General features: G+C 43.1%; 1 protein-coding gene across 1 annotated transcript in view; it reads right to left on the bottom strand.

Moving 5' to 3' along the window:
- Nucleotides 1-281: 281 nt before the first annotated feature.
- LOC308094910 (uncharacterized protein) overlaps nt 282-27612 on the bottom strand; it is a 103194-nt gene continuing 75863 nt past the window's right edge. Inside the window, exons 30-49 of the mRNA XM_080441733.1 lie at nt 26771-26878; nt 26605-26650; nt 25189-25266; nt 22092-22438; nt 21372-21506; nt 19694-20546; nt 18520-18806; nt 17926-18022; nt 17096-17238; nt 13649-13777; nt 10572-12219; nt 8760-9146; nt 8588-8653; nt 7670-7818; nt 6556-6690; nt 5731-5788; nt 5516-5593; nt 4534-4662; nt 4389-4451; nt 282-2887 (exon numbers count right to left, since the gene is read on the bottom strand). Of these exons, the coding sequence (XP_080297859.1) occupies nt 1290-2887; nt 4389-4451; nt 4534-4662; nt 5516-5593; nt 5731-5788; nt 6556-6690; nt 7670-7818; nt 8588-8653; nt 8760-9146; nt 10572-12219; nt 13649-13777; nt 17096-17238; nt 17926-18022; nt 18520-18806; nt 19694-20546; nt 21372-21506; nt 22092-22438; nt 25189-25266; nt 26605-26650; nt 26771-26878 (6534 nt within the window). The 3' untranslated portion in view covers nt 282-1289. The remainder of the gene's footprint in view (nt 2888-4388; nt 4452-4533; nt 4663-5515; nt 5594-5730; nt 5789-6555; nt 6691-7669; nt 7819-8587; nt 8654-8759; nt 9147-10571; nt 12220-13648; nt 13778-17095; nt 17239-17925; nt 18023-18519; nt 18807-19693; nt 20547-21371; nt 21507-22091; nt 22439-25188; nt 25267-26604; nt 26651-26770; nt 26879-27612) is intronic.

Here is a 27612-nt window from a genome sequence, read left to right as displayed (position 1 = left end):
ACTGATCTCATTCCCCCCCAGATTCGGCACAAACATGGGGATGAAGTAATTTGATTGTTTAGGTAGATTTACTGTTTCTGTTCAGAAAAAGGTGTGAAAATACAGAGGGGGGAAAAGGAAGAAAAATGCATTTTGCTTCACATTAAATACAATACATTCAAAAATCCATTTAATGCATAGATTATTTAAAAGAAACACCAACAAAACATCGTGATAATACTTTCTCACTCGGTAATAAAACAAAGCATGTCTCTTTTTAAAAACCTAACTAAAAACAACAAAACATTCCTGGTAACCTGTATTTAACTTACAAAGGGTCAGACATGAATTATACTGTACATTGATACATTAATACATTCTATAAATTTATCAACCTCTCAGGCATAAAAAAACATCTTTGATAAACAAAATAAAGCTTTCTTTCCCAGCTTCTTGGAGGTAAAACGTCAGTGAAACATAAATAACTGGGTCGTTGCTGAACGCAACATGGCTGAACTCAATCCAGCCGCCGACAACAAATTAAGAGACATTATGTCATTTAAAAAAAAGGTAAAGAAACAAACACTATGTCATTGTGAGGCTGACATTATGCAAGGATCCACAGAGGTTATAGGGTCAGAGGAATCGCAATGACAAGTACCAGTGTGAGATAAGAGGAGAGTAAACTAAACAACACAAGTAGAGCATACAATTAAACCCATAGAGACCCGGAAAGCATCTGTCATTTTAACCATTATCTTATACTTTGGCTAGTCAAAAATAGCAGATATACAAGCTCATAGCGCGGCACCGAGTGCCGCACTATGAGCTTGTAGATCTGCTATTTTTTGAAAAATCGTGAAAATGTGTGCAAATCTTTGAATGTATATATTTTTAAAGCGAACATTTGTAACTCAAATCTTTGCTTCTGGGGATTCTATAAATGTCTTCAAAATCCTAAATCCTTTTTTTTTAAATGTATTTGTTGCTATAATATCAGTGGTTCTCAAATATTATATGTATTGGGCCGTGGACCCCCATATCAAAATGTTTTGTTCCAGGGACCCCCCAGAAGTTGTAACAGAGTTAAACATTTTCGCTTTAAAAAAATATATATATTCAAATATTTGCACACATTTTCACGATTTTTCAAAAATAGCAGATCTATGAGCTATTTTCGAATAGCCAAATAAATCTAAAAATTACACACGGATGCGTTCCCGGTCTTAAAGGGTTAAACTGTGGCTGTTACTCAACAGTAAATACCAAAGCACCAGTGGGTGTTATAAGAGACACCGTTCCCCAGAACATTATTGCGGCTGCTGTCGTCTTTGCACGTCAAGCCAGCCTTCGGCAGTCAGATTGGTGGCATAGGGGCCTCCAAACATCACATCCTGTCCGGTCCCCTGCTGGGGGGGGGTCTGGATCGGGTACAACAGTCCTCCAGTAGGGTACTGTGAGAACACAGAGTGCGGGTCTGGAGCTTGGGAAACACTACCTGCAGGCCCAGTTCCATACGGACATCCATGTGTTAAGTAAGAGTTCTGGCAGGTCCCAGCTCCGGATGGATATCCGTGTGTGAAATAAGTGCTCTGGGCCCCAGTTACGGACGGATATCCACGTGGGAAATGTGGGCTCTGGATGAGTTGACTGTAAGGATAAACTAGGGTGCCATAGCCTGCAGCTGGCAGGGAGCCACCGGTGCTTACCGTTGATACGGTGGGCTGGTTGACGCTGTAATCAGAACCAGTAAACTGCTGGCTAGTGGGGTTTGGGTTCACCACGGTGATGGGACTGCCCATGTATGGACCGACCCCGATGTTAAAAGGAGAGACCATGGTGTTATACATACTAGCCTGCAGTGCTTGAGCAGTGTTTGGATCAATGACTGTGGCCGTGGTGGCTGTGGTGACTGTGGCTGTAGAACCCTGGGCATTACCGATGCCCAGATTACCCAGATTACAGTACAACTGAGTGGCCTGGTCTCCCCGGGGCTGTAGCTCAGTGGAGCTGACGGCCCTGGCAGCAGGTGGGTTGGAGGTAACAGGACTGTCTTCACCTGCTGGGTTGGCTGCTCTGTGGTGGCTTTCCAGAGACTGGTCATCGTCACCGATGACGTCGGTAGCTCTTCTTCCTGGCGTGAACTGCCGGTTCTCGTAGTTCCAGACGTCATCGTCTGCAGGCTTCGGGGCCGCACGTTTTTTGCACGAGTTGCGCAAGTTGACATTTGAGTCCAATTGCATCCTGGGCTTCACGCGACCTACAATGGCATTTTCAGAGCTTTCTTGACTGGGAGAGACGTCCTTCCCTGATTGCTTGGCTCGCACCAAAGATGCAAAGTGTTGAAACTTGTTCACGTCGACGATGGATGTTATCGGTTCACTAGAGGGCAGATCTTTGTTGGCTGGAGGGGACAGGGGAACAGCGGTCACAGAGGTCAACATCAGCAGTGACGAGGCTTGTTTAGCATCGGACGGGGTGGACTGAAGGACGGGCTGTGAAGAAGGATCTATGAACCAAGGTGTGGTTGACGGCTCAGTAGATGCAGCTGAGGCTGGCTTTGTTGGAGGGCAATCAAGGTTGAAGTTAGAGCAAACTAAGGTTTTAAGTGACTTCAAGACCAGCTCCAATTTTTGCTCAGGCGGCATGTGTAAACCCTCACAGTGCTGCACCAACTGAGAAACCACAGTTGTAGGGACCGGTGTGGTTTCTACTTTCACTCTGGCCTCTTGGTTTTGGGGAGAGGGGCACTGGCTGGCAGGCGCCGAGACGTTTGAATAGAGACTTGAAGGGCCGTCACACGTGCCACCACCATGGGGTGAATTCGAAATTCTTCTCCGTTTGACCGTCCCCGCATCTCCAATCGATGACACACAATCCAAACCATGTTTCAATGGTTTTCTCTTTTCTGGGGAGACAAAAAAAAATAAAGAGAAATATGTTAGGATATATTTTAAAACGAAAGGAGGAAGCAGCTGCTTGATGAAGACCTGAGAGGGTAGACGGACGTTTGGTCAATCTGATTGTCTTGCTCTAAATGAGAAAATACGATTTTTCAAGACGGAGTGCCTAGGATTTCCTTTTATTCTGCAGTGGTGGAAATTAATTAAGTACATTTACAGTACTTAAGTACTGTACTTTACTTGAGTATTTCCAATTTCAAATACTTTTACTTCTACTCCACTACATCTCAGAGGCAAATATTGAACTTTTTTCTCCAGTACAATTATTTGAAAACTTTAGTTACTAGTTACTTTGAAGATTTTGATTACTATTACAAAACATACGTTAACCACTTATTAAGCCCTATATATATTTCGGCCGTTTGAAAATAGCCAATCTACAAGCTCACAATGCGTTGCGATGCGACTTTTTGTTGTTGTTGTGAGCTTGTAGATCTGCATTGTGAGCATGTAGATCTGCTATTTTCAAAAGATATTTATACAGTTGAAAACTTGAAATGGGACATTCTGCATAATGAGTACTTTTACTTTTGGAACTTTAAGTATATTTTGATGCCAATACTTTCTATAGTATTGGCATCTATATTGCAGTATTGATACTTTTACTTAAGTAAAAAAAAATAGTACTTTTTCCACCACTGGCAGTCTGTACCACTGGGGAAACAAAGCAGCACTTCTTGGACTTGTTGTCATGGTCACACCCTAACATATTCATTACACAAGCCTGTTGAACATTACTTCCATACAGCTACTAGTGGGGGGATTGCAGCTTTATCAGTGAGACCTTGTGTTTATCTTCCCTGAAAACAGATGGCCTGCAGGCTCATTCATCTGTTGTGACTCTGTGAGGTGAACAGAACATCACCACAGGAGTTCCTGTTGACAGATAAGGGGTCAATCTACGTCTTTGAGTAAACTGGAGGGTTAGATTAAAAGACTGGGTTTTGGTGTGTAGAAGCAGCATTGCATTATTTTTGTTCATGCTACATGTTGTGACACCTCCACTCATTGTTATATAATCCATTTAGACCTGGAACCCCATTACGTAACTATACCTTTCAAGCCGGGAACACTTTTTGGGGTCCTTGTTGCTATGTACAGTATATAGCAACATTTATTTTTGTCATTTTTGAATAAATATTTGAAGTATTTCAGAAAACTTAATCTAAATGGGATAAAGGACCTTGGTGACAACTGCACTGGGACGCATGCACACACGACACACATGTACGGGTCCATTTGGTGATATTTGTACTCTCAAGAGTTAAATTAACACTGAATTATTACTGTGCACTGTATATCTAAGTTAACAAAAAAGTGCCTGAAGTATAAAAAGACTGCAAGTCTTTTGCCACCTTGGAACTAACTATAATAGTAAAGTTGGTCAAAACAGCAGCGTTTCAGGACAACGAAACAAGTTGTGTTCCAGTCAGTGTCAGTATTTACCAGTATGTCCAGAGAAACAGGGGTGGGTGTGGTCTTCCTGTTTCACCTCCTGTTTAATGGTGACTGGAAACAGCAGAGAGACAATTAGACATGGTTTTATATTCAACATTCTATGTGTTGGGAGTAATGTTGACCTCACACACACCTGTTATGTTTGAGCTGTGAGCGCTCAGGGTCGTGAGAGGCTCTGGGACCGGCTCAGTCTTCACGATGGCCACGCTGATCGGAGTCGCCTCAGTCAGACCTTTTTTCAAACGTTTGTTGTCCGCCGCTTCTAAATTTGGGGAAACGATAAGATTATCAACTTCAGTGGTCACTAGCTGGGACAAATCTGTATTTGTATTTTGTGTGTGATGTTTGTCCGGCTTGTATGTATCTCTGCTCTTGTCTGCCTTTCATTCTAAACATTGTTTTAGTGGAACATAAAGCTCGTCTGTGGGAGAGGTTCTCACCTGTGTTGATTTCGTTGACTAAAACCATGACGAAAAATGTTCGCCGACTACCTTTTTTCACTGACGAAAACTAAATAAAAACTAAGCTACGATGACTAAAACTAAGACTAAATATATTGACAATTTCGTCAACAAATAAAAACTAGACTAAAATGTTAGAGAGGGACGAGTGGAGAAGAGATCCAGTAGAACTAAAAGACAAGTCATTTTATGTTTGGTTGCGCTCGGGTGTTGCACTGTGAAAATAGCCGATCTACAAGCTCACAACGCGTCGCCCTGCGACGCGTTGTGAGCTTGTAGATCGGCTATTTTCAGCATGTAACCAAGTGTAAAATCAGCCATTACGACGCCATCAAGGCACTGCCAAAGTACATTTTAGTCGACTAAATCAACTGTAGATTTAGTCGACTATAATCTTAGGAGATTTAGTCGACGAAACTAGACAAAACCTAAACATTTCAGATGACTAAAATATGACTAAAACTAAATGGAATTTTATTCAAAAGACTATGACTAAAACTAAATAAAAAATAGCTGTCAAAATCAACCTGAGACATATCTGTATTTGTATTTTGATGTTTGTCCTTGTATGCATCTCTGCTCTTGTCTGCCTCTAATTCTAAACATTGTTTTAGTGGAACATAAAGCTTGTCTGTAGATGGGAGAGGTTCTCACCTGGTGGTTGTTGGGCGGCAGGTGGACAGGAGGAGGTCAGATTCTGTCGTCTCCAGATGTCCTCCAGTATGTGGATGCCTACAGACAACAATCAAACCACTACAGTTACAACAACAGCACACATTAGAGGACCATAGCTGTGAATAGACATGGATGTTTGTACCGTAATGACAGCGTTATGATTCATGATGAAAAGATGAAGAACTGCTGTGTACCTTCACTGAATGGAGCCACTCGGACTCGATGGTATGAGTCCTTGTCAAGCAGTCGAACCTTGACAAGAGAAAACATCACAATAGGTAAGATCAGTGGTGGAAAAGGTAGCAATACCACAATATAAAAATACTCTGTTACAAGTAAAAGGCCTGTGTTCACAATGAACACAGGACATGAGTAAAAGTACAAAAGTATTGGCATCAACATATACGGTACTTAAAGTACCAAAAGTACTAAAATATTTGAAAATACTTGGTTGCATGCTGAAAATAGCCGATCTACAAGCTCACAACGCGTCGCAGCGCGACACGTGTGAGCTTGTAGATCTGCTATTTTCAGCGCGCAACAATTGTCTTTTAGTTCTACTGGATCTCTTCTCCACTAGTCACTCACTAACATTTTAGTCTAGTTTTTATTTGTTGACGAAATCGTCAATATATTTAGTCTTAGTTTTAGTCATCACAGCTTAGTTTATATTTAGTTTTCGTCAGTGAAAAAAGGTAGTTGACCAAAATTTTTCGTCATGGTTTTAGTCGAAGAAATCAACACTGATTTGTGTACCCTCTCAGAGTTATGGTGGTCCTTGAAATAAGGTATGAGAACCACTAGTATTGTAATTGAATAGCAGGCGTGATAAAAGATCACATGACCAGCTCTGACAGTGTGATAAAACCGATAAACCACAGAAGCGGTTCCAAATGTGACGGAACCGATTGATCCGGTTCCAGGATCCGGTTCCTTCGGTTCCTCCAGGTTCCGGATCCCAACCCTACCCACAGCAGAGGTTAACTACATGGTATACCATGACGATCCGAACTGGTTACCTCAGCGTCCCTTTGGAAAAACTGTTCCCGTTCGGCGACTTGGTTGATGGCGAACTCGAAGCCTTCCGTCTTCTCTGTCTCACTCCAGTTCTCCCGGTTCCAGATTCCAGCCATTAAACTGGGGGACTCCTTCCACTACAAACACAGACATGCAGAACCATTAAACTGGGGGACTCCTTCCACTACAAACACAGACATACAGAACCATTAAACTGGGGGACTCCTTCCACTACAAACACAGACATACAGAACCATTAAACTGGGGGACTCCTTCCACTACAAACACAAACATACAGAACCATTAAACTGGGGGACTCCTTCCACTACAAACACAGACATACAGAACCATTAAACTGGGGGACTCCTTCCACTACAAACACAGACTTACAGAAGACATTTCAAACTGTAACTCAACACTGCCACTGCCATATTTGGATATACAAAAATAAGGTTAATTTGCATGACAATAGGGTTAGGGTTAGGGTGGGGCGCGCAAATGATTCTAAGATTTTCAAGTAGGCCATGATCCAGAAATGGTTGAGAACCACAACATACACGTATCTGACTGCAGACATCTTCTACCTAAGCAGGAGACTGTAAGCAGCTAAGACTGTAAGCAGGGAAGCAGTTGCTCTGCTAGTTGCTCTTCACCGACAGGAGAGGATATGAAACCGTCTGTGGTCAGGCCTGCATGTCATGGTGTCAGTGAAAGTTTAGAAAAGCGTTGTTTAGTGCAAGTTCGGTTAACGGTTATCAAGACACACTGAGGACATTATGCAGTGCACACATGCTTCCTGTCAGGCCCCATATGGACTTAACATGCACACGCTGTTTGCTAAGTCACATGGTTAGACTACCCCAAGAGCATATGTCATTTTAGATATTAGAATTAACTGTATATAGCAACGTACGTTTTTTCAGAAAACTGTTTTGATTTTGAAGGCATTAGAATCGGGCCTCAGGCGTAAAAGGGCTAAGGCAGAAGACACAATTACAATTAAACTATTTGGTCATGGGGAGACGGTTAATGTTAGAGCATGGCACAATTATAAGAGTCACTCGGTTTGGTTAGTAAAAATGATAATAAGTGAGAGGTGCCGGAAAGGCCACTGACCATATACTTGCGCTGGTGATCGATGCTGATCACGTGATTACAGACGTGACTGATCTGGACTTGCTGTTGGCAGCAACGGCACATGTAGAATGGAGAGAGTCTCTGACCCTTAGATATCTCACATTGACACTCCACTATTAATGGCAGACCTGGGGGGGGGGGGGGGGGGGGGGGGGCGGCGCGCGCACACACACACACACACACACACACACACACACACACACACACACACACACACACACACACACTTATTTTATAATTTTGAAAATAATTTTAAAATAGTTCAACCAGCTGATCTACATCTGTACGTTGTGAGCTTGTAGATCAGCTATTTTTCAAAATAGTAAAACGCTGGCAGAAAAGGGATAAGGCGGCGCGCAAGATAGGGCCCTGTATATACTGTAGAACTTATCCATCAAAGAGGCCAAATTATGTGATCCACTGCCGTTGCTGGATATTTTTATCCAGCAATATTTGGATTCCATGTGGGAAAGAGACTGGAGTCAATGTCAGTGGCAATTTCTATGACTTTAGCCTTGAGCCATTAACATTTTTCACTCAAACGTGAACATCATCATGTATGACTTTAAGCCTTTTGGTTGTTATACCTTTAAAACTGGAAAAGCATCCGAGTCATTTTAGACGTTGCTATGTACTGTATATGGCAACAGGAATTTTGTTTATTTTCTTAAAAGATAAAAGATTTTTTAAAAGATAAGACTTTTAGGTTGTGCCTAAGGCACAACCTAAAAGTTGTGCCTTAGGCCTTGATTTTGCTCAATGACTTGGAACGTATTCCAAGACTTCTGATGTAATTCTTACTTGATACTTGACTCTAAAACACTTGACTTGTTTAATCCTTGTTGACACCCCCTGCAACCAAATCTCAACACAACAAAAGGGCAAACAAACACTCACCTACGACTTTCTTTCTCTCGGCTTCTGACAGCTTCACGTTTAGGAAATGGGACACACGGCTTTTCCCTGTGAGGGACAGACAAAAATCAACTCATAGATACAAACCTAAACAGAAATGATAACATAAAACTAAAAAATAATTAAAATAGATGGCGACTCAATCCACACATACCTGCTGAATTGCTTCGGGGCAGCGGTTGCAAAACAGGTTGCTGCTGGTGTCCGCTGGAGTCCAAGAACGGCCATCTATCTGGACATCCCAGTGGCTTCTGTGCTTCCTCTAGTTTGATGCTTCTTCTCTCCCTCTGCGCTGGGTTCTGCGGTTGTATACCAGGGTCGTGAGGTGCTTTCTGACTTGTACCAGAGTACTGAGGACATGGTTGTATGCCACGATCCTGAGGAGCCTCCTGCCATTCCGTGGAATCCTGAGAACCCTCTTGCTGCCACCGAACATCACAGCTCTGTGGGCTTTCAGAACGGATGTCGTGGGATAAGGTGTGCAGTGGTGGGGACTCTGAGCCAGGGGCCAAACGATCTGGTCTTTGACTCGTTTCATTACCTATGGGTGAGAGAAGGGACGGAAGTGATGGTTGGTGGATGAGTGCAAATAAACGATGATGGGAAACAGATGGAGATGAGAAACTGAAAACAGGATGATACGAGCTTAAAACTAACAAAGACATCATGGTTTTGGCAAAGGATAGACCCCTGGGGGGGGGGGGGTCAACAAAGTATATAGGGTTTAAGTGGTTAGGTAATTATTAAGGTTTTGGCTCCACTGAATGAAAAACGAAGATAGTAAATAGTGGACACCATTAGCAATATTTTATAGAGCAGTGGTTCTCAACCTCGATTTTTTGGGGGTCCCAAGAAGACAATTTAAGGACTTTTAAGACCTTTTTTATACCTACAAAAAAATGAAAGAAAAGAAAAAAGTAATCAAAAGTAATCAACAAACTATACCCTCCTCCTCCTCCCCGCGCGTGGGGAGGGCGGATTTCGGCGGATTTGGGTACTTTTCCCCCCGTTTTGTGTTACTTTATTTCGGTTTTAGGGTTAGGGGTAGGGTTAGGTTAGGGTTATAGATATATAATATATATTTAAAAAAATATATATATATATATTTTATTGGTGGCTTTGGATAAAACATTGGTGGCTATAGCCACCGAAGCCGCGTAACGATAGCCTGGGACCAGACGAATCTGCGAGTGCAAAAAATTTTTGCACTCTGGGATTTGGGTCTGGCACCGCTCCATAGAGAATCCATTTCCTGCTCCAGAAGACGTGGGTAACCAATCAGGGCCCAGTATTCGAATATGGGAGACTGTAATTGGTAGTTGGTTTGTAGGTCTAACCAATTGCGTCTAGAGTCATTGTTTTGATCCCGCCCCCTTGGAAAAAAAACTTCCTCATAGAAGCACCAGACTCATATCCACGCAGTGATATAGTCTGTCTACGCCAGGCTAGCGTAACGACGCCCCTGCTACACGCTAACAACGTATCAAGTAGCACTGCATTTTACCACATTTTACCCATCTTTCATGCAATATTTTGTTGCTGTCGGGCAGAAACCTCTTATCTCCGTAGTTTAACTTTTTGTATTTTTTCGTAAATCATACAGCATCACACAAAAGCATCAAAAGTAGCAGATCTACAAGCTTGTAGATCTGCTACTACTAGCAGTAGATCTGCTACTTTTGCCATTTTAGAATTTGAATCCTGAAAAGTAACAGTTTTGGACACATGAGGTTTCCACCCGACAGAGACGATAGCCAAAGATTTTCCAAAACATTTGATTAATTCTTTTGACCTTTTACAGGCCTGGAAAACAGTTTTTTCTCATTTCAAAATAATTCCAGGAATTTCATGACCGTGGGAACCCTGGATTCTAAAAGCTCTTAACATTTGTGAACAATCTTGCCAATAATGACATGCCCAAAATAGAGACACCAGTGTTAAAGTGGTTCAAATAATGAATACTGACCCACTGCAGGTTCATTCGTTGTGGATTCCGATTGCCCGGTGGATTCTAATGTTTCTGAAGGGCTGCTCCCACAGGAAGATGCGGGAGACACGGCTGTGATCAGAGAGAGCTGTGGTCCATCATCACTATTTGACCTCACACAGGTCTGTATATGGCCGATGTTGGAGCAATCTTCATTAGTTCGACAGGTAGTCGAGGTGGTATGGGTTTTGGTGGCAGACAGAGATGCCTCTGTAACTTGTTGGCTGGTCGCCGTTTTCTGAGCGGTTTCTGATGTTTTGGAGACAACTTCATCATTGTTTGGGGTAGCAGCAGTAGCACAGGTCCGTGCGACAGTCGGAATGAATGTGGTGGCTCCTTTACCTGAAGTGCTTGTAGCTTTAGACGATGCTCCCGTAGACGAAGAGGGTTTGGAGATGGTTGCAGTGGATTTGGACATTTTGGCGATGGCTGGAGTTGCATTTGAGAAGGTTGCAGTAGGCTTGGACATGACTGTAGCGGGATGGCAGACTGTTGTACTTGATTTAGAGGTGGTCATGGATGTAGTACTTTTGGAGATGGCAGACTTCGCACTGGAGATGGTGGTGGCTTTACCTGAAGCCCTCGTAGCTTCAGAAGCAGCTCCAGTTATGAAGGGAGCGTCCATAGCTTCCCAGAGAGCTTCCTGAGATTCAGAGATGACTGGACACGTACTTGGTTTGGAGGTGATCGTGGGTGTAGTAGGTTTAGAGATGGTTGCAAGCACATTGGAGGTCGTCCCAACTTGTTGGTTGGTTGCCGTTTTCGAAATGGATTGGGACGTTTTGGAGGCGGCTTTGTTTTTGGGGGTAGCTGCAGTACCACAGGCCTGTGCGACAGCTGGGCTGGAGGCGGTGACAGGTTTATCTGACGCACTTGTAGCTTTAGACGCAACTCCCGCAGATGCAGGTTTGGAGATGGTTGCAGTGGATTTGGAACGTTGTTCAAGTTTTGCGTTGAAAACTAGCCAGCTGGAGATTGGTTTGGAGGTGATCATAGACGTAGTAGGTTTAGAGATGGTTGTGATAGATTTGGACAATTTGGAGATGTCTGGATTTGTATTTGAGAAGGTTGCCGCAGTAGGCTTGGACATGACTGTAGCGGAATGGCCGACTGTTGTACTTGGTTTAGAGGTGGTCGTAGGTGTGGTACATTTGGAGACGGCGGTGGTGGATTCAGAGATGTGTGCAATGGGTTTGGAATTGGCTGTGGTTCTTGAGATGGCAGCTTTTGCACTGGAGATGGTTGCAGCATGAGATGGGGCTGCAGGTTTGGATGTGGTAACAGTCGTTTTTGAACTGACGGCAAGTTTTGAGTTGGTTGCAAGCACATTGGAGGTCGTCCCAACTTGTTGGTTGGTTGCCGTTTTCGAAATGGATTCGGACGTTTTGGAGGCGGCTTTGTTTTTGGGGGCAGCTGCGGTACCACAGGCCTGTGCGACAGCTGTGCTGGAGATGGTTGCAGCATGAGATGGGGCTGCAGGTTTGGATGTGGTAACAGTCGTTTTGGAACTGATGGCAAGATTTGAGTTGGTTGCAAGCACATCGGAGGTTGTCCCAACTTGTTGGTTGGTTTTAATAGTCGCTGTAGGTTTCAGGTGTAGGCTTGTGGACGATCCCATCACAGTCACCTTTAAAACAGCACACAATAGTATGTAAGTGACTATTTATTTAACATAGTTCAAATGGCTAAACACAAGTTAGAACATGATAACTATTCCCCTTGATTTCCAATACTGTTACAGCTCTTTCATAAATCTCCATATACAGTATGTACATAAAAGAGCCACAAACAGATGGACAAATACAGAGATCTCCATATATGGGCATAAAAGGGACACAGACAGAGAGATCTATAAATATTTCTGGACAACCGCTGATCCGAACCGACTTCAAACTCAACACAATGCGCTCCCTCGGCGATACGCACACCAAGTGTGACCAGTCAGACGGTTCTCTAGATACGCAGCCTACAGTCAGATATGCAGAGATCCCGCACATTTATTTTCTGGACAACTGCCGATCCGACCGTATTCCAACTCGGCACATCACTCCCTTGTGTCGTGCCGAGTTTGAAGTCAATCGGTCAGACAGTTCTCAAGATATGTGGGGGACAGACGGACAGACAGACACAGAAGACACAGTTGAATTGGAACTCCCTATTGGAACTCATTTAAGTTCTCAGGTGTACAATAATGACCGACTGCTATGCTGGGTTTTGGTTACCAGTTGATAATAGATGAAGGAAATAAATCACTGCTTATGTCCACAATTGACATGTTTTCTCTGCATTCTAACCTCAAAATATGGAATGGCCACCTTAAAGGATCTACACCATGAATTTAAAAAATATATTTGATATTTAATATCATATGGTGTATGTCCCTCAAACCTTTTTCAAAGGGTTTGAGCCTAAATCATCACTCAGATATACTCATCCCAAGTCAATTGTCTCTGGCTTATACAGCACTTTCAGCTGCAATACCAAAACGTCCTCTTGGGCAGGGGGGGGCTACTGAGCAATTCTGTCTGGCCAGCATCAATGCAATGGCAATGCAAGTGATGTCACTTGCATTGCCATTCTGAAATGGCCTGTTCAGACACGCCCATTCTGAAAATCTCTGAAATGAGAATGAATGACTGAATGTTAAAAAAAAATATTTTTTGGGGTACAAGAGACACTGGGGAGCCCAAAAAATACCCCCCCCCCCCCAAAAAAAAAAAAGATATTCATGGTGTGGTCCACAGAATATATCCCACAATTAATGTAAATCTTAAACTAAGCATCCTTGGTCACTTTCAATAATGGTCACTGTCTCCAGCAGCCAAGCAACCAGCAACTTATTTTGTTATGACAGTAAAAAAAGGATTCAACAATGAAGAGCTGTTACATTCTATGGCTCTTGGAAAGTGCTAGAATCTTGCTACAGTATGTAGCTACAGTACACCGAGACTAGAGCTTTGATTCTGTCCGAATCCGCACGGATTACCTTTTATTAACCCCAAAGCCGGATTTCGGCGGTTAATATAAGAAGATAAAAGATGAAGGCAAAACATTACCTTCATTCTTCCCCATCCCTCATCTCTCTCCACCTGTTGAGCCAGGTCTAGCAGCTTTGGAGACGTACGCTGGCGCACCTGACGATCTGGTCGAGGCCAACCATCGACCATATGAGGACGCACCTTTTTCTGCAAAAAACAAAACATGTATTATAAGTCACAGTTCAGTTTGAATCAGTCAGAACCATATGGGAGTGTCTCTCTTGTTATTCTTTCAAACCAACTCCGACAGAGTGTCAGGCTACATGAGCACATTTTCTGCTGTAGTATTTGATTTTGACAAGTACAAAATGTATCCAGTAACCCATCTACCCCCCCACTAAATAAATTATAATAAACATAAATGAATCAATTTATACAGTAATTATGATTTCCCTTGCTATCCTTCCTGGCACTCCCTCATAGTTATATGTTTAATCATATGGCCCCATACACTAGTTATATGTTTAATCATATGGCCCCATACACTAGTTATATGTTTAATCATATGGCCCCATGCACGATCAAATGTTCCCGGTGATCCCCTCAAATTTAATTTAATTTTCTCCTAATATAGATACATCATGAGGTCAGGTCAGGCCAGGTTAAGTAAGGAAATTAAAGAGGCCAAAAGGGAGTACAAGGAGAAGGTGGAAAGGCTCTTCCAGGAGGGCAAAGCCAGAGATGCCTGGAAAGGTGTCAAGACACTTGCTGGCGTGCAAAACAACAAACCCCCGTCCCACCTAAGAGCAGAGGAATGTGTGGAGTTTGCAGAGAACCTGAACAGCTTCTACTGCAGGTTTGACACACACAACTTCACTCAGGAGAGGGAGGAGCTGACCACCAATCTCCTGTGTAATGCAGCGACTAACACCAACCTAGAGTTTCACCCAAGGGAGGTGGAAAGGGTGCTCAAGAGAACAAACCCTTATAAGGCCCCAGGTCCTGACAAAATCAGTGGGCGCTTGCTGAAGGTTTGTCATGAGCAGTTGGCTGATGTCTTCTGTAGACTCTTTAATCGCTCCTTGTCTGAACACTCCATACCAACCATATGGAAGTCCTCCATCATTTGCCCAGTCCCTAAGAAAAATAACCCCACCTGCAATAATGACTACCGCCCCGTAGCTTTAACATCTCTGGTGATGAAGAGCTTGGAAAGGCTCATTCTACCTCAGCTACAGAGGGAGGTTAGTGGGCACACAGACCCACTCCAGTTTGCATACAAGCAGCAGAGAGGTGTGGATGATGCGGTGATAACTCTGCTGCATCACACCTACACACAGCTGGAGAAGTCCAAGTCCTTTGTCAGGATGGTATTTGTGGACTTCTCAAGTGCATTTAACACCGTGCAACCTCATCTGATTGGACAGAAACTCCTCCGGATGAATGTCAATCCCCACCTCATACTGCTCATTCTCTCCTTCCTCACAGATAGACACCAGACCGTTAGATTCAACGGCTATTACAGCTCCAACAGAACTGTATCCACCGGGGCACCACAAGGATCTGTTATCTCACCAGTCCTGTTTACCCTGTATACAGATGACTGTAGCAGCTCAGACCCTGAGATGCTGTTCATCAAGTACTCTGATGACACGGTTATTGTTGACACCACTAACTCCAATGACCGCATCATTGGGGTAATGGACAGGTTTGCAGAGTGGTGTGAGAGCAACTTCCTGGACCTAAACCCAAGCAAAACAAAGGAACTGCTGGTGGACTTCAGGCGTGACCCGCCCACTCCCCCGGCCCTGGAGATAAATGGACAGACAATAGAGCGCGTTGAGGAGTATAAATATCTTGGCACCACCATCGACCACAAGCTCGATTTTAAGACCAACGCAGAGAATATCTACTCTAAGTGCCAACAACGATTGTTCTTCCTGAGGAAGATGAGGAAGCTTCAGGTCCGACCATCAATCCTGCAGGCTTTCTACAAGTCTTTTGTGGAATCCATCATGACCTTCAACATCACATCATGGTTTGGGGTGATGCGGGTCATTAACCGGAAACCTCTCGACAGGGTTGTTAAGATCAGTGGCAAGATCATTGGGAAGGACCAGGAGCCACTCAGCAGGATTCCACAAGAAACGGACAGTAAAGAAGGCCTCTCAAATAGTTCACGACAATACACACACACTTCATACACACTACAAACTGATGCCCTCAGGCCGTCGTTACAGAGCTTCGAAACTCTCAAAAAGGGGCTCAGATAGCTTTGTACCTACCTCCATCAGACTGCTGAACATCTAGGTCTGGTGGAGCCCCCCCCCCCTCCCTCCCTCCCTCAAACACGTTGGACTATTCCACCTGATGGACGCTAGTAGTGTACACGCTAACACATGGGTTGCAATATAATATATAATTTTTTATCATGCTTTTAAGTTTTATCATGCTTTTAAGTAGTAGTTTTAATTAAATGAACTTTGTGCCTTTTATAGTGACATAGGTATATATGTATTGACTATATGTATGTTTGTCTTTTAACCACTGCACAAACGAAGTTCCGAAAGGAAAATAAAGTTGTTTGAATTGAATTTAAGCCATACAGATGCTTTAGGGGCCAGTGTTGATTTCCACTCACACAATACAATACATGTACACAATAATATTCTTCTTCTTGCTAATAAAGATGCACTACTTATACTCCTATAATAAATTGCTGGTCTAATAAAACTCCAAATAATGCCATCTCTGCACATGATGACAAAATTGTACTTAACTCATTCATTTTTAGATTTAAAAAAAAAAGACATATATTAATTTTTTGTTTAAGCCTATGTTTAAGCCTGATTTATACTCCATCGTTCGACAGTGTTATGAGCTTGTAGGATGGCTAAAAAATATATATATAATTTAGTCAAAATGTATTGAAAGTGTTTTTGCATTGGCCCAACATTGCTTGGCCCCTCTTTCTACTTGTACACTGTTTTAAACTAACCTTACCAAGGCATTATATGTGTATACTATCTTTTATATCTTGTAATATGCTAAATGGTCCACATGCACAGAACTAAGCCTAATCATTACTGATAGGCGCAACCTTGAGACTGTGACATGCAGTACTAGGTCATTACCACTAAACAGAGGGCCATCCACCAATGGTTTATTGAGAGCACAGCCCATGCTCACCTCTGTATATAATTGTCTACCTTGATGCTGCCACCTATGACTCTGAGGAAGGTCGAAAGACCGAAACGTCAGTCTATCTGTTTTACTTGCACCGAAATAAATAAAAGGCCTAAACTGTCCGTGTTGCTCCAGCGTTCTCTCTTCTGCATCTATTGTCCCTACCCCTGTGACGCACCGGACTGGCCGTTTAAGGCTGAGGCGCAAGAATCCCTTTGTTCTTGTAGAATGGCTATTTTCAGCACATCTTGTAGAATAGCATATAGAATTTGTATGACAAAGTATAAAATGAAGCATTAAGATGAGGTTTCCTTTGCCACCACAGGCTCACATACTTACTATGTAGTTGTAGCGGTGTTTGCCAGATAAGATGTGAGACACGTGACGGGAACGGCCCATGTCTTCGCAGCAGCAGTCACAACGGAAACGGTTGCGGAACTGGTCCTTATCCGGCCACTGGAGCTCTGTCATCATGCTCAAACCTGGACCACAGTGTCACAGAACAGTCAAAATAGTGAACACCATGGCAAGTACTGTGGAGCAGTGGTTCTCAGCCTTTTCAGGCCGCGAACCCCCAAAATAATCATATTTGAACTGGTCCCCCCCCCTCCCACCCTGACAAGCACTTGGAATTGTAAGAGTTGAGGCATTACGTTTACTTTGACTCGGTTCCACAGATACATATTGTGAAAATAGTGCAGATCTACAAGCTCACAGCCTCGTAAACCTTCAATTTTTTTTGCCTCTTTCTTATATTATTTGACAATTTGGTCGATGTTTGACCAGTTTTTATAGTATAGTTTGTTGATTACTTTTGATGCAGTAAAGGTATTTTTTTCCCCTTTTGAGGAATTCAAAAGGCCTTAAAAGTCCTTAAATTGTCACTTCACTGTTATCTGGGGGCACCGAGTGCCGCGCTATGAGCTTGTAGATCTCTTTTTTTTATCGTGAACATTTGTGCAAATCTTTGAATATATATATACCACTAGCTACATTTCTTTTTACATTTTAGAACCCCAGAAGCAAACACTTGCGTTAAAAATGTTGTTTCCAAAAGAATATATGTATTCAAAGATTTGCACACATTTTTCACACATAAAATCTAAATGACAGATGTGTTCCCGGATTGAATGGGTTAAGAAAACACAAAAATAAGAGAGTATGCTGACCAATGACTGGCTCTTTTCTTTTAGGGTTGCTGATGCTGTTGATGTAGTCATACAGGGCTGTGCTTGAAACTGTGGGCTCCATGTCCTCTGGAGTGTCCTGGGGGCAGTGGTGTAAAGTTACTAAGTACATTTACTCAAGTACTGTACTTAAGTACGACATTTGAGGATTTTTTTTACTTTACTGGAGTATTTCCATTTTTCTCTACTTTTACTTATACTCCACTACATCTCAAGAGGCAAATATTGCACTTTTTACTCCGCAAAAAATATTTGAAAACTTTAGTTACTAGTTACGTTGCAGATTTTGATTATTATTACATAACATACATTACCCACTTCAGCCCTATATACATTTCGGCCATTTGAAAATGGCCGATCTACAAGCTCACAATGCGTCGCATTGTGAGCTTGTAGATCTGCTATTTTCAAAAGATTTGTATACATACTGTAGTATACATTTGAAAACTTGTGAAGTGGGACATTCTGCATGATGAGTACTCAAGTAAATTCTGAATTCCGGACTTCAACTTTTAACAGAGTATTTCTAAATTGCAGTATTGATACTTTTACTTAAGTTAAAAAAAGATTTCGTACTTTTTCCACCACTGCCTGGCCGGTTGGCGACTCGACTTGGTGCTGCTGGAGATCAGCATTGAATGGCTTGTCCTGGACGTCAGAGACGAGTGCGTTTGCCCCGGGTTGACAGTCAGATGTGGACGGAGGGGTTTGAAGGCCCTGGGGATGCGTGGTGGGGCTGACCTGGATGTCGTGGGTCACCTGAGAAGCAGCGGACGGGGCGTCTGCAGGTCGAGGAGGAGCGTTTGGCCGGAGTCCATGCAAAGTGTCCTGTTCAGCAACGAGCTCTTTCTCTTTCCTGAAGTCTGTGAACACGAACACACACACACACACACACACACACACACACACACACACACACACACACACACACACACACACACACACACACACACACACACACACACACACACACACACACGCAGAGCATGATGGAGAAGTTCAAACACCTGAACTGGCTGGTTATACATCAGTTAGTGCAGGGGTCTTCAACAGGGGGTCCTCAGAGTTACTACAGGGGGTCCACCAAATTTTTGTGTGATAGGATTTATTTTTTTACCTTAACCACTTGAACCCTAGCAATCCCTTTTCTGAGAACTTTAGCCAAAAATAGCAGATCTACAAGCTCATCGGATCTACAAGCAGATCTAATAGCCGAGCTTGTAGATCGGCTATTTTTGGCAAAGAGTTATACAGTAGGTGTAGAGGGAAAAAAGAGCAGACCAAGTATTAAAAAAAAGAGTTGAATCTGAGACACTACTTTATACAATATAGAGGGGGGTCCCTGCTTCATCTCTCTCTCAGCTAGGGGGTCCTTGGCCTGAAAAAGGGTTAGGACCCCTAGTGGAAAATAGAATGTCTTAGGAGATGTTCTGAACAGTGGAGAGGTTTTATGATCTGTAAATGTCTTGTTAATACGACCTACGTAGCGTTTTCACAAACTTTGTGAAAACGTTATAATAACATTAACCACATGAACGCTAGCATCCCTAATCTGGGGCAAACATTTGGATATTTTTGGTATAATAAATGATATAAACTGACTGTCTGACTCGGTGCCATGCTATGAGCTTGTAACCTTTAAGTGGTTAAAATGATTGTGATGCCATATTAACACATTTAGCTGGGGACCCTCCCAAGGACCCCTGGGGGGTCCCCGGACCCCACTTTGAGAACCAATGACATACCGTACCTTTCTGTGTCACACGTTGATCATGTGTGTTTGTCTCCGCTGCCACGTCACTCAAAGCCTCCGCCGTTTGGCCAGTACTGCTCACGTCTCCTGCTCCGTCTTGTTCTTCTTTGCGCGTCTTTTGGATCTTCTCACAGGCCGACCTTTCCTCCGCGCCGCCGAGTCGTTGCCTTTTACCCGCCGCCTCTGGCCTGACGGCAGTTTCGCTCCTCTGGCTTTTCTCGCCGGTCGCATCCCTTTCTGTTCCGGCCTCTTCTTCTACCGCGTCACGCTTCCTTTTCAGGGCCGTCGTCTCCCGACTCTCAGAACTCTGTCCTCTCCCCGTCAACTCCACAGCCGACCCCGTCGCTTGGTCTTTTTCGGTCCTCTGTTCTTCTGAACTTTGTTTCAGAGTCTCTCTGTTCACACCGGTGCCTGTATCTGCTCTACGTTCCACAGAGGTGTTCTGAGTGGGACGCTTCTTCTTCTCACCAGGTTTATGGACACAGGAATCTTTCTCAGGCACTGCTTCCTTTTCCACTGGAATGGATTTTGGAGTGCGATCGTTCACATCTGGATGCTGTGGAGTGAGATCCTTCACATCTGGATGTGAGGGATCCTTCACATCTGGATGTAAGGGATCCTTCACATCTGGATGTGAGGGATCCTTCACATCTGGATGTGAGGGATCCTTCACATCTGGATGTGATGGATCCTTCGCATCTGGATGTGAGGGATCCTTCACATCTGGATGCTGTAATGTGGGATCCTTCACATCTGGATGCTTTCGAGTGGGAACCTTCACATCTGGATGCTTTGGAGTGGGAACCTTCACATCTGGATGCTGTGATGTGGGAATCTTCACATCTGGATGCTTTGGAGTGGGAACCTTCACATCTGGATGCTTTGGAGTGGGAACCTTCACATCTGGATGCTGTGATGTGGGAGCCTTCACATCTGGATGCTTTGGAGTGGGATCCTTCACATCTGGATGCTGTGATGTGGGAATCTTCACATCTGGATGCTTTGGAGTGGGAACCTTCACATCTGGATGCTTTGGAGTGGGAACCTTCACATCTGGATGCTGTGATGTGGGAATCTTCACATCTGGATGCTTTGGAGTGGGAACCTTCACATCTGGATGCTTTGGAGTGGGAACCTTCACATCTGGATGCTGTGATGTGGGATCCTTCACATCTGGATGCTTTGGAGTGGGATCCTTCACATCTGGATGCTTTGGAGTGGGAACCTTCACATCTGGATGCTTTGGAGTGGGAACCTTCACATCTGGATGCTTTGGAGTGGGAACCTTCACATCTGGATGCTGTGATGTGGGAATCTTCACATCTGGATGCTTTGGAGTGGGAACCTTCACATCTGGATGCTTTGGAGTGGGAACCTTCACATCTGGATGCTGTGATGTGGGATCCTTCACATCTGGATGCTTTGGAGTGGGATCCTTCACATCTGGATGCTTTGGAGTGGGAACCTTCACATCTGGATGCTTTGGAGTGGGAACCTTCACATCTGGATGCTTTGGAGTGGGAACCTTCACATCTGGATGCTTTGGAGTGGGAACCTTCACATCTGGATGCTTTGGAGTGGGAACCTTCACATCTGGATGCTTTGGAGTGGGATCCTTCACATCTGGATGCTTTGGAGTGGGAACCTTCACATCTGGATGCTTTGGAGTGGGAACCTTCACATCTGGATGCTGTGATGTGGGAATCTTCACATCTGGATGCTTTGGATGGGGAACCTTCACATCTGGATGCTTTGGAGTGGGAACCTTCACATCTGGATTCTGTGATGTGGGAATCTTCACATCTGGATGCTTTGGAGTGGGAACCTTCACACCTGGATGCTTTGGAGTGGGAACCTTCACATCTGGATGCTTTGGAGTGGGAACCTTCACATCTGGATGCTTTGGAGTGGGAACCTTCACATCTGGATGCTGTGGAGTGGGAACCTTCACATCTGGATGCTTTGGAGTGGGAACCTTCACATCTGGATGCTTTGGAGTGGGAACCTTCACATCTGGATGCTTTGGAGTGGGATCCTTCACATCAAGATGCTTTGGAGTGGGAACCTTCACATCTGGATGCTTTGGAGTGGGAACCTTCACATCTGGATGCTTTGGAGTGGGAACCTTCACATCTGGATGCTTTGGAGTGGGAACCTTCACATCTGGATGCTTTGGAGTGGGAACCTTCACATCTGGATGCTTTGGAGTGGGAACCTTCACATCTGGATGCTGTGGAGTGGGAACCTTCACATCTGGATGCTTTGGAGTGGGAACCTTCACATCTGGATGCTTTGGAGTGGGATCCTTCACATCAAGATGCTTTGGAGTGGGAACCTTCACATCTGGATGCTTTGGAGTGGGAACCTTCACATCTGGATGCTTTGGAGTGGGAACCTTCACATCTGGATGCTTTGGAGTGGGATCCTTCACATCAAGATGCTTTGGAGTGGGAACCTTCACATCTGGATGCTGTGATGTGGGAATCTTCACATCTGGATGCTTTGGAGTGGGAACCTTCACATCTGGATGCTTTGGAGTGGGATCCTTCACATCTGGAGGCCGTGGAGTGAGATCCTTCACATCTGGATGCTGTAATGTGGGATCCTTCACATCTGGATGTGAGGGATCCTTCACATTTGGGTGTTGTGGAGTGTCAGCATCTCCCTCAGGCTTCTTGGTCATTTCAGGACTTGTGTCACTCCCAAGGTCACTGTCAATCTCCTTCAGAGTCTCTGTAGGGACTGAGAAACAACACAAGGTGATACTGGCAACTGACAAAATAAGCAAAAACTTATAGTTAGTAATATAGTTAGTATAATTAGTATATAACTTAAGTTAATAGGGCATAATAACATTCATTACATTAGCTTTACTTCCTGTTTTTTGTCCAGGGACAACTAATGTTTGTGTAAAATCATGCATTAATTGACTATGGGTCAATTATTTACTGCATACAGTATCTGTTATGATTATTACTCAATAATCAATAATATTTTGACTGGTGTGGCTCAATCACAAGAAGGTTCATCTCATTGACACTAGTTGTAGTTGTGTGTGAACCCTTTGTGTGGGTGAGCGATGTCTCTCACTCTTGTAAATGATTGATCATTGTATATGGAACGATTACCTCCAAAGAGAACGTGACTCAAGAGTAGCTACTGTACATGAACTGTTGTAACCTTTCCCCTGACAGAAGAATGCATGCAGTAAAACCCACGTCTCCTGTCTCTCAATCCATTTTCCACCAGCTTGTTCGTCGTTGCTGTCAGAAACCTTGCATCTCCATATTTTAATATTTTTCGTAATTTAACACAATAACTGCCAAAGACGTTTATAAACGTCTTTGAGAAATTTGCTGTTGCCTGCCAAAGACGTTTATAAACGTCAAGAAAATAAAATAAAATAAATAAATAAATAAAATCTAAAAAGATTCTCTAATTATTTAATATTGATTTTTTTTCGATATTCAAAACGAACAAGGAGATAAAAATGTCCAAAGATACTGGAGAAAAAAATTCTGTGGCTACTTGAAAAGGTAACAAAATCGTTCAAAACCCTGGCAGAGGCTACAGACTGCTCTAAAAAAACTCTGGCAGGGTAAGTGTTAACACCCTACTTGATCATATAGCGTCACAGAAAAGCATCAAAAGTAGCAGATCCACAAGGTCGAAACACGGCGCAAAGCGACGCGTTTTGAGCTTTGAGCGTTTTTGTTTTTGAATGCTGAAAAGTAACAGTTTTGGACATATGAGGTTTCCACCCGACAGAGACGTTATCTGAGTGTATATGCACAGCACATGTGTGGGAATGGCATGTAACACACACCTGTGTCTCTCTTCTTGGAATCAAAATGTGACCGACAGATGTACAGTAAACCCCCCCCCCCCCCCTCTTATCTCTGTGAACTGTTTAAACAAAAAGAAGCTGTGCCGTTGCCTTGAATACGTTTGAGTAAATTGAGACCTGCTGCACGTGTCTGTTTGTTCCCCAGTGTGCTGGCTTTGCTGCTTGGATGTCAAAACCTAGAAGCATCAACTAACTTACACGCATCACCATAATCAGACTGAGTGAGCAACTGATAGACAACATTCTGAATTAGAAAAATACATCTATGAAACGTCTCTTGGCATTAACACATTGATTGCCAAGATATTAAACATAGTTTTCTATCCCCGTGCCGGCGTATAATTACCTCAATCCGATGATATTTGAAACGCCGTGGAACCGACATTGTGTAAAAAAAACACACGGAAAAAGTTTCCTGTGAGTAGACGGAAGGATCTGTGTATCCATGGGAACGAAAAGTTTCCAACCGCAATCCGCCATTTTGGAGCTTTGGTCCGCTGAAAACGGGTGGTTTTCAATGGAAAAAAAAGAAACTGAGTTACAGCCGTTTTTCTGAAAATCCCATCATTGGGGCGGATGGAAGTGACGTTTTTTGGAATGATGTCACATCCACATTTTTCTTCTCTGAGAGACGATCGATCATTCCAAAGCTGTGTTAGGTCGCCCCTTGTGGAATATTCCCCCAAAAATGTAAAAACGAGTTAACTCGATCTAGGCAATCAAGCGATGGATTCTAAAAACGAGTTAACTCGATCTAGGCAATCAATGTGTTAATGGTCGGGCTCAGAAACTTCAGTCATCATTTCTGAGTCAATGTTTCTTTCAATATAATCATTGTACTATTAGGTATTGTGTTAGGTATATGTGTGCGCACGCGTGTGCGTGTGTGCATGCGCACACATGCACACGCACACATGTGTGTCGTCGTGGACACTGGATAGTAACCATAGACTGCAACCCATGAAAAGATCTATTCTCCCCCTATCGGTTCACAACTCGGACGGCGCTGATTCGACTAGCAGACCTTCGGCCGGTCGGCGTGGGCACTCGCGCCTCTAGCTCTGCTGAGTCAATTTCCCTGGAATGCCAATTTCCCTGTGACATATACATGTATATTATAAATATAAGCAGTAAAAAAAAAATCCAACATAATTTTTTTTTTTACAAACTTGCAGTGTGGCACGAAGTGACACACTGTGAGCTTGTAGATCTGCTGTAAATTGTAAATAATTGTGATGCTATATGAACTACTTTTGTTGGGGGAGCCCCTTGCTGGGGATCCCCTGGAACCCCCCCCCCCCCCCCCCCCCGCCCCAAGGAACCAATGCTCTAGACTTAGTAAACTGGACCTTTGTACTGGGACGGCTTTTTTCCGTCTACACCAAATCTCTTCACCAAAAATAGCCGATCTACAAGCTCACAACGTGTCAAAACATGACGCGTTGTGAGCTTGTAGACCGGCAATTTTGGGCTGATGTTGTCCCCCCCAGAATATGTAGATATGTAAGCTTGTAGATCTGCTATTTTTTTATAGCCAAAGAAATCTAAAAAATGACACAGATGCGTTCCTGGTCTTAATGGGTTCAACGACAAGAGCATTTCAGTCCCAAGTTGTCTCTGGACAGAAACATGTGACTTGTCTTACCCAATTTCTCTCCTACTCGTAAACCAGGAAAAAGCTGTCCACCCTCCATCTTCTTTGTCCTTTGCAGGGCGATGACAACTGGAACAGACAGATATGTGCAGCTAAATCATCAACTGTACTGCCACCATAAATGACATTATTCTACATATTTACTCGCGACCCCATACAAATGTGTCTGCGACCCACAAATGGGTTCCGACCCAGTGTTTGGGAATCACTGCTCAATAGCAGCGGTTCTCAAAGTGGGGTCCAGGTAGACAAAAAAAAGAGACAATCTACAAGCTCACAAAGCGTCACACTGTGATGCATAGTGATAGTCAGGGGATATTAGCAGAAAGATTTCCAATCTTGGAATAAATTCCTTACCAAAAACAATCTTCACCAATGTGTTTGTAAAGGTGTCTAGTAACACATCTCACAAAGACTGAAATTCAGTTTCCCTAGGAGAATTTTTGACAGCTGCTGAAAGTTGGGGTACCCACCATTTCCCTGCATTTCCATGCAGGGCAAAAAAAATCAAATTTTTATTCTGTTTTATGTAGCATGTGAGGGGTCAAACTAGGGTGTTTTTATGATTCTGAATCCATTGCAAGCATTTGTTTTGCACCAAAACCACTCCTTGGGCTAAAAACGGCCATAGCCATCCTTGTCCAGGTATACTTTTTGTGTAAAAAGCCCATTGAGATTGGGCTGTTTTTAGCCCAAGGAGTGGTTTTGGTGCAAAACAAATGCTTGCAATGGATTCAGAATCATAAAAACACCCTAGTTTGACCCCTCACATGCTACTTAAAACAGAATTAAAATTAGATTTTTTTTGCCCTGCATGGAAATGGTGGGTACCCCAACTTTCAGCAGCTGTCAAAAATTCTCCTAGGGAAACTGAATTTCAGTCTTTGTGAGATGTGTTACTAGACACCTTTACAAACACATTGGTGAAGATTTCTTTTGGTAAGGAATTTATTCCAAGATTGGAAATCTGTCTGCTAATATCCCCTGACTATGAGCTTTTAGATCAGCTATAAAAAGAAAAAAAACGTTTTTTAAACATTTTAACAAATCTTGTACCCAGGCACAAAATATTCTCAGATGGGGGGTCCGCGGCCAAGTACATGTTAATTTGGGGGTCCTTGACATGAAAAGGTTTGAGAACTACAGAACTACTGTACACCAACTGCTAGTTGCATTCACATTAAAAACTTTTATGAATGCTCCATTACTCTCGAAGCAAGGTTTTTTTTGTTTTGTTTTTTTGGTAATCATTAATATAGAGCAGGGGTCTTCAACAGGGGGTCCAGGACCCCTAGGGGGTCCTAAGAGTTACGATAGGGGGTCCACCAAATCATTGTGTGATAGGATAGCAAACAGCATGTGAACGATCTAACAACTTTCTCTCCTCATGCCCATAACCACACTCACCGTTTCTATAGTTATATGGACAGGGGATGCTCACTTTTCTCACTTTCTGTAAGATAGAAAACACAGAGATTAAGTGTATGTTGAAACAGAACTGCATTTAATTCATGACATCTAGAAGAGTGTAGTTGATGTGTAGCCTAGAGTGTACTTGATGAATAGAGTGTACCTGTATGTGACCAGGTGAGTGGATTTCCGCTGCCTGCTTTGCAAAGTCCAGCAACATGTCAGGAGTTCTGTTTGCTTCACAATTCAGTGAGCCTGGGTGGGCTTTTGTCTACAACATGCACGCACACGCACACGCACACACACACACACACACACACACACACACACACACACACACACACACACACACACACACACACACACACACACACGGAGGTTCTCTATTAACTCTCTCAGTGCCAATGAAATAAAAAAATATGTTCATACTGTGCCAGCCATGTTTTGTTTTTTTTCAAAGTAAAAAAAAAGTGCTTAGGAAGCGAGATACAGCCTTTTTCAGTTATAAGTTAAACAAGGAGTGGATGGAGCTGCAAATCTTCAGATAATGATATCTTGGGTTCTGATTTTTTTTTCTCCAAAAATAAATAAATAATAATAATAATAATATATATATATATATATTTTTTTAACTCAGGATCTTTCGTTCTTGGCACTGAGGGCATTCAGTAAAAACTCGGGATATCTCGTTGTGTGGCACTGAGAGAGTTAATGTGATTATTTACCTTGTTTATTGCAAGTCTTCAGGGAAAAAGGCAAACATTTTTAATGATTGGCTACTCTAAATACATACATACATACATACATACATACATACTGTACATGTTACGTACATACAGTATGAATATATGTACATACATTAGGCCCGTAACGATACAGTAACTGCATCGATGCATCGTTTTGAATTTTCAACGATCTACTATATCGATATGCAAACAGCTAAATATCGTATCGTTTGACTTTGAATCGTATCGAATCGTTTTGCAATGCAAATAATCGTATCGA

Source organism: Gymnoscopelus braueri (genome assembly GCF_963280865.1).
Source record: "Gymnoscopelus braueri genome assembly, chromosome: 11".
Lineage (NCBI taxonomy): Eukaryota > Metazoa > Chordata > Actinopteri > Myctophiformes > Myctophidae > Gymnoscopelus > Gymnoscopelus braueri.
Note: the sequence above shows the minus strand (reverse complement) of the source record. Positions and strands in the feature narration are given on the sequence as shown.